The sequence below is a fragment of the Mustela nivalis genome, assembly GCF_964662115.1.
Source record: "Mustela nivalis genome assembly, chromosome: 19".
NCBI lineage: Eukaryota > Metazoa > Chordata > Mammalia > Carnivora > Mustelidae > Mustela > Mustela nivalis.
In genome coordinates this window covers 7,904,355-7,915,843 of record NC_139038.1, presented here as the reverse complement: position 1 = coordinate 7,915,843, position 11,489 = coordinate 7,904,355, and the positions used below count along the sequence as shown (strand labels likewise).

The 11,489-nt window shown below is 57.5% G+C and overlaps 1 protein-coding gene across 2 annotated transcripts in view; it reads right to left on the bottom strand.

Moving 5' to 3' along the window:
- Positions 1-1,119: 1,119 nt before the first annotated feature.
- ZAN (zonadhesin) overlaps positions 1,120-11,489 on the bottom strand; it is a 36,865-nt gene continuing 26,495 nt past the window's right edge. The window contains exons 31-47 of one of the 2 annotated variants that reach the window (XM_082712808.1): positions 11,148-11,395; positions 10,904-11,068; positions 10,569-10,693; positions 9,932-10,230; positions 6,276-6,487; positions 5,618-5,759; positions 5,002-5,249; positions 4,406-4,535; positions 4,039-4,216; positions 3,584-3,757; positions 3,174-3,313; positions 2,529-2,728; positions 2,295-2,433; positions 1,877-2,017; positions 1,429-1,534; positions 1,296-1,339; positions 1,120-1,212 (exon numbers count right to left, since the gene is read on the bottom strand). In XM_082712808.1, the coding sequence (XP_082568934.1) occupies positions 1,172-1,212; positions 1,296-1,339; positions 1,429-1,534; positions 1,877-2,017; positions 2,295-2,433; positions 2,529-2,728; positions 3,174-3,313; positions 3,584-3,757; positions 4,039-4,216; positions 4,406-4,535; positions 5,002-5,249; positions 5,618-5,759; positions 6,276-6,487; positions 9,932-10,230; positions 10,569-10,693; positions 10,904-11,068; positions 11,148-11,395 (2,732 nt within the window). In that variant the 3' untranslated portion in view covers positions 1,120-1,171. Of the gene's footprint in view, positions 1,213-1,295; positions 1,340-1,428; positions 1,535-1,876; positions 2,018-2,294; positions 2,434-2,528; positions 2,729-3,173; positions 3,314-3,583; positions 3,758-4,038; positions 4,217-4,405; positions 4,536-5,001; positions 5,250-5,617; positions 5,760-6,258; positions 6,488-9,931; positions 10,231-10,568; positions 10,694-10,903; positions 11,069-11,147; positions 11,396-11,489 lie in introns of those variants that run through there. The other variant, XM_082712809.1, reaches the window with a different exon arrangement.

The window sequence follows — 11,489 nt, the reverse complement described above, 5'->3', positions numbered from 1 at the left end:
CCCAGAGGAGGAGGTCTCTCTGGAGGATGCCGGCCCAGGCCAGCCCCTTCCCCTGCCAACCAGATATCTGGGCTAGATAAGGTGACCTCAAGTTCTTGAGGCGAGGAACAGAGGTCAAGATGACAGGGCGCAAATGAGTAACAGGTAAACGGGCAAATAGGAGGTGAAGGGAGCTGACATGGGGGCAGGTGTGCAGCAGGGAGACCCCATGCCCAGGCTAAAGCACCTGCCAGCTCGTAGAACCCCCCTGAGTGCTCCTGCCATGCCCAGCTCCAGAGGGCTCCCCGCAGCCAGCCTGGTCAGGGGGCATACATTCCTCCGCGGACCCCTCCCCACCCAGCTAGGAACTCAAATCCTTAAACATAGGGGGCTTCAAGGGTCATCTCAGAGAGCAAGCACAGGACCCAGTGTCCTGCCTGCTTTGGCACCCCCTCCCTGTCCCTTGGGGTCTTCCACCCTGACCACCCCAACCCCAGCTGGGGGCCTTCCTTTCCTTCTTGGGGCCCAAGCAGGATGTCCCAGCCCCTACCCCGAAGCGGGGACCTGGCTGATGGGACGCACGGGACCCGGGGGGAGGGGTCAGGAGGGGTCGGAACAGATGCCCTTTGGCCTCAGGCTGAGGTTAGCCGGCCACTCCTGCTAGGATGGGGCTCCGAACTCCTGGGTTCCCGGACCCCACCCTCAGTTGCCATAGTAACCCCTATGCCCTTTTGGGGAAATGGACTGATGCAGGAAGGGGAGGCCTCCAGAGGGTCACAGGCTGTTGGCCCTTTGGAAAAAGCCACATTCCCCATCCCCAGCCTGTACCCGGTGATGAATCTCATTGTCGGAAATGTCAGAATCCTCAGGATCACCTTCCATGGCCCCAGGTTCCTGGGAAGATGGACAATGCAGTCTTTTCTCCTGTTGCCCAGAAGCCAGAGGGCTGGACGCCCCGACCCCAAACGACTGTCTGAAGCACAGGCCGACCTCGGTCCCCCTCCCGTCCAGACGTTTTGCAGGGCTCCCAGCCCCTAGCCTCCCCCCACCGCCCGCACCCCTGTGTCCCTCCGTCCTACTCCACTCTCCTGCCCCAGGGCCCACCCCACAGACCCTTCCTCTCCCCCAATCACGTGGAAATTCACATTTCAAAAAATAAATTTTATTTTCTCTCTCCTTTTTTGAGGACACCTCAAAACTGAGGAACTTGAACGACATGGTCTGGAACAAAATCTGAGGAGAAAAGTGAGAAAACCTGTGTCAGAGGCCGACTCGGCTCCCGGTCGCCAGGGTGCTGGGGCAGGAATGGTTCTCACCAGCGTCTGCCAGCCTGGCTCTGTTCTGGCTCCGCACTTTCTCCCTGGGGGTTGTGGGGAACAGAGGGTAGTGCCCGCTCCCCTGCTGACTCATCGCCACCCACCCCTGCTCGTCCCTTTTCCCAGAACTCACCTCCTCCTCCTCCCCTTCCTGGAAAGACATCCTCTGGTCACTGCGGGCACCAGGACCACCACAGGCACAAGCATCCCCAACAGGATGGCCACAAAGTTGGATGCCTCTGGGGTGCGGGCAACGGAACGTAGGGATACAGGTCAGGAAGGCATTGGGGAGGAGACACTCTCATTGGATCCTAAGTGGCCATCCAGGAAGGATGGCGACCCCTAACTCATGGGGTGTGACCAGGTCTCCCTCCAGAAGGCTGTTGCTCCAAGGCCTTGACACTGTAGCCCTAGGATCCCTTTGAGTTTCTGGACACACAACTCCCATCAGCCTTGTTAAGGGGCCCTAATCATCTGCTGGTCCCCTAGAGTCCGGGGTGCCATCTTGGCCAGTGCTCCTCAAAGACCAGCCTTGGAATCCCTTTCCTCAGCCACCTGGGAGCTTGGGATGAAGTTCTCACCTGGCTTTCCAGGGGCTGGCCCATCCCACGGCTCTGTGCAGAGGTGTCCCCCATAACCAAGTTCGCACTCACAGGTGAAATGGGTTCCCTGCTCCCAGCACCGCCCGTCATTCTGACACGGGTTCTGCAGACACGGGCTTTCTGTGCGGATAAACGGGGTTATGGAAGGTTCTAGAAGGATACCCGCAGCCGGAGAGAGGGGAGGGCATAGGGAGCTAATGCCAGGAAAAGGCCCAGCCCCGTGCCTGACAGGAAGCAGCTGTTCACTCCCTCGGACCCCCCTGAGAAAGGAGGAAAGAGCAGGATTAAGTGGTCCAACTTCCTGACAGTGACGGCAGGGGTCTCGGGCACAGGACATAGCATCCACCCCCCACCCCCGCCCACATACGGGGGCAGCACCAGAGAGGTCTAGGCTCACCTCGGAAGCAACCACGAGTGAGGTTCGCCAGGGTGCAGATCTCCCCAGCACGGCAGCTGAGGGGCTCACACAGCAGCGCCCCAGAACGGGCACAGGTGCAGCGCTGAGAGCAATCCTCAGTCACAAAGCTGTCACCCCGCTGCAGAGGGGAAAAGGGCCCGGAGGAGGCAGTCTGGCTTTCGTCCCTCCTCGGACTCTCCGGTCCCCGCAGGGCCTCCCCCTCCCCGTGCGGACCTGGTAGTAGACTCCGTTGCTGGTGCAGCCACAGTGGGCCAAAGGGAGGCTCTGGGCACCGCTGTAGACGTAGCCCGGGAGGCTGGCACAGCCCTCCACGCAGGGGCCCTTGCAGTCCTTAGGGGCCACCAGGTGGGCACAGGAGGCTGGGCAGGGGGTCATACAGCTCCGATAGACAGTGTTGGCCGGACACGCCAAGGCTGACGGGAAAGTTGGAGTGAGCAGGTGGCTGGGCAGGGATGGAGCCTACAGGTATGGGGACCACGGGGTCGGGCAGCTGGAGGGGGGACGCGGTCACCCCCCAGAACACAGAGCTTGGTATAGGCCAGGAGGCCGGAAGAGGGGACCGACTTCGGGTGTCTTTTGGTCTGACATTAAAGTGTGCTAAGGAAGTGGCAGAGCAAGGCTGGGCCCGGGCAAGAACCAGAGCGGGACGGGAGGGCGGGGCTGGGGTGAGGCTTCCTGGGCCAGGCCGGGGCTGAGAGGGAGGCTGGCTGGGGAGGACGGGGTCCTCGGGGAGTCGGAAGTGGAGGACAAGGCGGGACGCCCAAGGCGGGCAAGGGTCGGCGGGGCTCAGAGCTGAGCAGGGGGCAGAAACCGCCTCGAGGGTCGGGGAGCAGCTGCTGGGGAAGGTCAGTGCCTCACCGCAGCGGGTGTGGTCCCGCCAGCTGGCCAGGGCGGCGCCCGCCTCCTGGCAGATGATGGCGTACCCGCTGAGGACCTGGCATCGCAGTTCCTCCTGCTCTCTGGGGTTCCGGGCGGCACACAGATCAAACACACAGTGCCTGGGGGCAGCAGGGCGGTTAGGGGGCTGCAGAGGTGGGGACGCAAGGAGACCCAGCAGAAAGACAGAGGGCAGGGTGTGTGCCCGTGTGTGTGTGTGTGTGTGTGTGTGTGCGCGCGCGCGCGTGCATGAGTGTGGCGTGTGGGGAGGGGAATCGCCAGGAATGGAAGCCACCAAGAGAAAGAAGTGAGCCAAATGGGGCTTGGATCACAGAATGGGCAGCAGGACCCAGAGAAAGGCCACTTCCATGTGGCCTGGGGCCTTGACTCACTCCTGGAAGGGCTCAGGAGCCACAGTCTGGTGACAGGCAGCAAAGGGGCCCTGGGGGTCCCCCAGCACCCTGCACGCCTGGGTGCTGTTGATGAGCTCCAGCTGCTCTGGGCTGCATTCTGACACATGGAAGCCTGACTCCTTCTTCTCCTCCTCTTCCTCCTCTTGTATGGCCCTGGAGCAGGGACCAAGAGGGGGCCAGGTGAGGCCCCTGAGGACCATGACCTTGGGAGGAAGTGGCAGGAGGAGGAATGGGGAGGCACAGGGCACAGCCTGGGGCCCATACGGCCGGTGCCCCCACAGTGGGTCTGAGAGGCAATGGCAGGATGAGAAAATCAGGCCCTTGGGGGTCCTTCTCTGCTAAGGATACGGGGTGAGTGGGCGTGGGCAGGCACCGGGCTGATGCTTACCTCCCCAGGGGCCAGGCCTCTGTGCTCTGAGCCCTAGCCCTCTCACCTTGAGAAGCGGGCGAGGTTAACTCCCGTGATCCTCTGCACCTCCCAGCTGTTGCCAAAGGTGACCAGGTTCTGGGTGATGGTGCCATTGGGCAGGATAAAGTCATTACTCTTGTTCCCGTCGAAGTTCCCGCACAGGCCACGCACGAGCCCCTTATACTTGTTGGGCAGCGTGATCACTGCAGGAGGAAGGGTATCCAGAAGTGAGGCTCTCCCACTCCTCCCCGCCGCTCCTGGCTGCTCCCCTGGCACTGGGGGCCCTGGACCCCCTCGGGGCTCCTCACCGTGGCTGGCCCGCCGACGATGTGGCTTTCCCTGACCCAGCGCAGGAACATCACCTCTGCTCTCCCCTCCCCACTCGCAGGTACCTGCGTTTTTGCCTCCATCGAAGGTGACAACCATCTCAAAGTCAGTGATCAGGTACAGGCGATGGCCCCGCAGGGCGACCTGCAGCCGGTCGCTGGGCTTGTAGGGGATGGCCGTCCTCTGGTTGTTGACCTGGAGAAGGCGGGCGGGAGCCGCCGAGAGTCTGCAGTAAGCCTGAATTCCGCTGCCTCTCTGCACGGCTCGGTATCTGGGTGCCATCATTCTGAGGTTCCCCAGTAGGCTTTGCTACCCCATGTGGCAAAGACCTCCCCAAGGTCGCCTCCCTTTGCAGCCACAACCTCTTCCTTGCAAAAACTCTTGACCGAGCAGATGCCCCCTGTACTACTCAGCCCAGCTTCCCCTTTGAACCCCCTGCTCTCTTCTTCCCCCTCTCTCTCCCCGTCTCTCTCCAACCTTTGGCTTCATCCCACCACCCTCCTCTGCCTCTGAGTGTGGGCACCGATTCTGAACTCAATGGCAAGGCAGCTCAGGCCGGGACCTTTCCGGGGAACAAGGAGTCCTGGCTTCACCTGTGTTCAGGGGCTTCCCACGGCCTGGCCTCCCTCCCCAGCCCCTCCTGGCCTGGCCTGGCTCTTACCACCAGCTCCAGATGAGCCTTGAGCTGGACTGTGTAGCCGTAGACCATTACGATGATCTCGTGCAGGTAGATAGGGCTCCAGGATGAATACACTTTGTTGCGCCCTTCTACGACCAAAGGCACCACCCCAGCAGGGAGCACGCCGATGGCCTTTATCAGCGTGTAGGTCATGCGGCCGCGGAAGAGGTAGCTGAGGCCATCAAAGGTACGGTAATGGGGGTCCCCGTAAATGGAGCATTGGTCTGACTCTGCCAAGAAGGGCCAGCCCTGAGAAGGGACCCTGTCCAGATACAACACACACACACACACACACACACAGCCCCATCCCTCTACGGCCCTGATGTCTCTGATCACCCTCTCTCTTAGCCCTGGGCTCCCTGGCTACCTGACCTTCAGCCTTCTCTCTTTCCCAGCCCCGATGATAAACCTGGCCCCATCTCCTGTTTCTGCACTTAAGAGAGTGAGTCCTGGAGTCGGCCACAGAGTTGGTGAGAGCCCAAACGAGGCACAGGCCCACCCCACACCCTGTGCTGTGGCCCCTTCGGTCTCCAGACCTACCCAGCCTGAGCCCCTCGGCTCCTGCCTCTTGCTCCGCCTCCCTGGTGGTCCCTCTTACTGTTAATTTCACAGCTGCCAGTGCCCCCGGCCTTGGGCTCGCAGTGGGAGCCAGGGGGGCAACTGAAGGGCTGGCAGTGGACGGTCCCCAAGGTGCAGACACAGCTCCTGGTGCAGCGAATGGAGATCCAGGTCTTACCCTCCTAGAGAAGGCACGGGGAGAATCAGGGAGTGAGGAGGGAAGGGCCAGTTCCCCTTTCTCCCGCCTGGTCAGCCGAGGCCCACGGTCTGAATGGATTTGCTGGCCCAGGCTGGAGGCAGCCACAGGCCACCTGCAGCCTGCTGTCCCTGTACACCTTTTAGAGGCATCACGTTTGGTGTCTTACATACACTGTTGTTCAGGAAAGTACCCAACTTATAGATGACAAAACTGAGGCCACACACTCATGGGTGGTACCCATGGGATTTGAGCCAAGGTCCCCGCTCCTTCTGCTATACTGGACCCCATCCCAGTTGTCTGGATTCATCAGATCCCAAATCTCAATCTGCCATATACCCTACCCAGCCCAGGCCCGGCCGGACAGCACACTGCCCAGTCACCAGCCTGCATCCCCCGGGGCCAGCCACAGAGACACGGGTGCCCAGGCTGACAGAAAAATAGGAAAGCAGAAAACACCAACCGCGAGGGGTCCCCACCCCTACCTCCCATTCCCACTCACGGGGAAGGAGCTGCCGTAGTCGTTGATGCAACCACACTGACTCCTGGTCACACACCGCTGCCCACTGAGCACGTAGCCGGGCAAGCAAAGGCAACCCTCCTTGCAAGTGGAGGGGACTTTGGGGCCACTGCACTGGCCCATCAGGTCCAAGCAGGAAGGTGGGCAGGAGGGAAGGCAGGTAGAGTAGCTGCTGTGGGCAGGACATTCCAGAGCTGGGGGAGAGGGGGGTAAACATTTACTGAGATCGGGCTCCATGCCAGGCCCCAGGGAAAGAAAGGAGTAAGAACGGCCCTCCCAGTGCAGTGTGGGAGACAGAGGTCAGCCAGCAGCCACGGTGACACTGATGTGTATGGTCAGCGAGCGTGGGACAGGCGTGCGTGTGTAACAGGTGCACAGAGCACGGCAGCATTCACTCTGTTGGAGTTGCTCCATAGAACCCTTTCCGGGAGGTACCTGTGATCACATGGAAATGTGGACAGAGAGCGAGAGTCTGCAACATAATAGAGAAGTCGGTCTCTAAGTGAACGGATACGATGCAGATGATCCCAGTATAATACACCAGCAGGATTTTGTTCGGGTTTTTAGAAGGGCGAGAAGATAGTAAAGCGGAGAGGAAGATAGGAACAAACCAGAGAAGCCAGGAAAACGTTAAAACAACAACGACAAAACTAGAAAGGAAAGACAAGAAAAGAGCGGTGAGGAGTGAATGTCCCTATCGGAATTGAAAACACAGTTGAAACTCTCAACAGTCACAATACTGGGTCGCTGGTAAGTGGAGACAGACGGAGCAATGGAAGGGGGAGGAAGCCCAGACAGGGACCCAAATATGCAGGGGAACTTAGTATACAATAAATCATGTCATCTTGGTCAGTGGGAGAAGAGACTGGTGATTTAAGAATGCTGGACGGAGGGGGGCGCCTGGGTGGCTCCGCCGTTAAGTGTCTGCCTTCGGCTAAGGTCATGATCTCAGGGTCCTGGGATGGAGCCCCGCATCGGGGTCCTTGCTTCACAGGAGGCCTGTTTCTCCCTCTCCCACTCCCCCTGCTTGTATCCCCTCTCTCGCTGTGCCTCTCTCTGTCAAATAAATAAATAAAGTGCTCAAAAAATGGGGGGCCCGGTTAGCTCAGTCCATTAAGCCTCCGACTCCTGATTTTGGCTGGGGTTGTGATCTCAGGGTCATGGTCTGGGAGGGGGTGCGGTGCTATGCGCTATGCACTCAGCAGGGAGTCCGCTTCTCCCTCTGCCTCTGCTCCTCCCCCCATCTCTAAAATAAATAATTTTTTTTTTTTTAATTTTATTTGTTTGTCAGAGAGAGAGCTCACAAGCAGTCGGACTGGCAGGCAGAGGCAGAGAGAAAAGCAGGTTCCCTGCTGGACAAAGAGCCCAATGCGGGACTCGATCCCAGGACCCTGGATCATGAGCTGAGCCAAAGGCAGCGGCTTAACTGACTGAGCCATCCAGGCATCCCAATAAATAAAATCTTTAAAAGAAAAACAAACAAACAAACAAAAAGAAAAGGTAACTCGTATCTTATATTGTGCAGCAGGATAAAAATCCTTGTGGATAAAACATTTAAATATTAAAAAAAAAGAAAAGAAACTATAATGTGGGATGGCCGGCTGGCTCAGTTGGTAGCCCCACACTGGGTGTAGAGCTTACTTAGAGAGAGAGAAAGAAAGGAAGAGAGGAAGGAAGGAAGGAAGGAAGACAGACCATAAAAATGCTGGAGCAAAACACAAGCAAATTCTTTAACTTTAAAAAATGTGTATTTGTCACTATGGTTCGAAATGCAGAAGCCACAGAACAAAGACTAACATACGCTATCCCACATGTATATACATATAAACCTGACAAAACAAGTCAAAGATGAAAAAATAAGAACTGGAAAGACGTGTGTAGCTCGTAACACTAATAGAGGGTTACTCTTGGGGCACCTGGTGGCTCAGTCGGTTAAGCATCCTGCTCTGGATCTCAGCTCAGGTCTTGATCTCATAGTCATGAGTTCAAGTCCCACGGGAGTGAGGCCAAATTAATAATTTAACCAATTAAAAATTAGTTAATTAATTAAGTTATAAATAAAGAGGGGCACCTGGGTGGCTCAGTCAGTTAAGCATCTACTTCAGCTGGGGTCGTGATCCCAGGGTCCTGGGATCGAGCCCCACATCAGACTCCCTGCTCACCAGGAAGCCTGCTTCTCCCTCTCCTATTTCCCTTCCCCACCCCTTCTCTTGGGCAGAGAAGACACCCCTTCTCTGTCTCTCTCAAATAAATAAATAAAATCTTAAAAAAAAAAGTTCTTGGGGCGCCCAGGTGGCTCAGTGGGTTAAAGCCTCTGCCTTCGGCTCGGGTCGTGATCCAGGGTCCTGGGATGGAGCCCCGCATCGGGCTCTCTGCTCGGAGGGGAGCCTGCTTCCCCCTGTCTCTCTGCTTCCCTCTCTGCCCACTTGTGATCTCTCTCTGTCAAATAAATAAAATCTTTTAAAAAATCCTACAAGGGGCACCTGGGTGGCTCAGTGGGTTAAAGCCTCTGCCTTTGGCTCAGGTCATGATCTCAGAGTCCCTCTCTCAGCCTGTTTCTCTGCCTACTTGTGATCTCTGTCTGTCAAATAAAATAAATAAAATAATGGGGCACTGGGGTGGCTCAGTGGGTTAAAGCCTCTGCCTTCGGCTCCGGTCATGATCCCAGGGTCCTGGGATCGAGCCCCGCGTCGGGCTCTCTGCTCAGCAGGGAGCCTGCTTCCACCTCTCTCTCTCTCTCTGCCTGCCTCTCAGCCTACTTGTGATCTCTATCTGTCAAATAAATAGATAAAATCTTTAAAAATAAATAAATAAATAAATAAAATAAAATCTTAAAAAATAAAATCTTAAAAAAAAATCCTACAGGGGTGCCTGGGTGGCTCAGTGGGTTAAGCCGCTGCCTTCGGCTCAGGTCATGATCTCAGGGTCCTGGGATTGAGTCCCGCATTGGGCTCTCTGCTCAGCAGGGAGCCTGCTTCCTCCTCTCTCTCTGCCTGCCTCTCTGCCTACTTGTGATCTCTCTCTGTCAAATAAATAAATAAAAAATCTTAAAAAAAAATATCCTACAAAAACAGCAAACTGTATATACTTTTTAAATTGGTGAATATCACGGTATATGAATTCTAACTTGAAAAAGAATTTTTAAGAGCTGCAGAAGGATGCCCAGGAGCCTGCCAGGTGACAAGAAGAAAGAACTTTCCAGGCGCAGGAAGCAATGCGGATAGAGGCAGGGAGGGGTGAGGAAAAGCCAGCTCTGTACGGTGGTGGGGGAATGGGGTGGTGGTCTGGTGCAGGGGGTGGGGCAGGCTCACAGCGAAAGGGGCAAGAGAGGACCAGCTAGGATAGACGGCAGGGTCTCAGATATCTCCGAAAGGAGCTTGGAGTTAACCTTGGAGGCAGGAGCCATGCAGAGGAGTAACCGTCCCATTTCCTTTGGAAAAAAACGGGCGAAGACAAGTTGCCCGTGCTGTCCCTGTAGTAGGGGTGCCGGCTGCGAGGGAATTGTGAATGAGCCACATCGGAACAACGAGGTCAGGCCCAGGTCAGGAACAAGGGGAAAGGAAGACAGGCACTTTAAGGGGTACAGAGACAGAAACGAGGTGTGGGGGGGGTCTGCAGTGACCGTAGGGGACACTCACGGCAGAAGCTGCTGTTTCTCCAGATCGGGGGGTTGAGGCCCTTGGCCCGGCAGGCGGCCCCGAAGGTTTCCAAAGATTCACAGAGGGCGCGGCTCAGCCTTCCACCCCCCTGACAGAGGCTGTTGGTACAGTTGAGCAGGAAGGGCCCAAGGACGACGTGGCTGGCACACTTCGCCCAGGCTGGAGCCCGCAAGGCCGTCTGGCACCGCTCCTGGGCTCTGACCAGGTCAGCCAACCTGCAGTTTGTATCTGACTTCTCCTTCATCTCTGCTTGGACCGTCTGGTCATCTGGGTGGCATCTGCAGAGGAGAAAGAGATCATCAGAGGGACAGCCACTGCCCGCACCTGTGAAAATGACTTGGCGCTCCCCAGGAACTCGGAAGACCCCCTGGTCTTCACCAGGACGCTGGAATGAGCGCTGGCCACGTTCCCTGCAGCCTCTGTCCCCTCCCGCGTTCTGAAACCCCCACACAGGGAAGACTTTCATGTCTCCCCTGAGAGGTTCCCAGGACCCAGAAGCCATCCTCTGTCAAGGTACAGACAGACAGGAAGGCTCCGGTCCTCCTAGGCCCTGCCGGATAGTCTGGGACCCCAGCTTGCATTCCTGTGAAGATGGAAAGGCTTTGGGGACAATTACTTGGGGTCAGACTCCCTATCTTGCCAACTGTCCACCAGTTCGGTGTCATTCTGGGCTAGTTCATCGCTGGGCATCATGAGCTCATCTTCGTCCTCGTCATTGAAGTTCCCGCACAAGCCACAGACCTGGCAGGGGGCAGAGGGGTTCTCAGTGGCCGGCCAGGGGCAGGTAGAAGAGCCTTCCTTTCTCGTGGGCGCCTGCATTTCCACTCCTAAGAAAAAGGCACCCTTTTTCCAGCCCTCCTCCTTTGTGGGGAATGACCACTTGGGTCTGGAGAGGGCTCAGCGCCCTCTGGAGGCGGGCTCCCGGGGAGAAGAGCGAGGGGTTGCCCCCACCTTTTGGTAGTAGGCTGCAGGGAGCTGGACCTCCAAGAAGCCCTTGCCATCAAACTTGACCTGCAGCCCGATGTTGACACTGAGCACGGTGTAGACGCCACTGGCCGTGATTTTGACCCCCCGGATCTGGCGGGTTGAGGGAAGGGTGGCCTGCGTACCGTTGATCTAGAGAAGCCGGCAGGGCAGGTGAGTGGGAAGAAAGACACGTTGTCCTTCCCCTCCCCAACGCCGCTGCCCAGCTCACCAGCACGCGGTGGCCCTCTCCCAAGGTGACCCGGGTGTCAGAGATGTCGATATGGAGCCGGTAGAGGTAGAAGGCAGCCGAGCGGCCTCTCCGCTTCCCGTGCTTGCCGCTGATCTTGAAGAAAGGCAGGTCCAAGGTGGAGTGGCACACTTTCAGCAGGACGTAAGTGCAGGTGTTTTGGATGGTATGGAGCATGCCATCGAACGTCACGTACGGAGAGCGGTCCGAGGTGCGACACACTCCCACGCCTGGCGAAGGGGGAGGGCTGAGGAGCGGTCCAGCCTCCACGAGAAGGCGGCTTGGCGGCCGGTGGGGGGTGTTGTCCTGTCAAAGCTCGTGGCC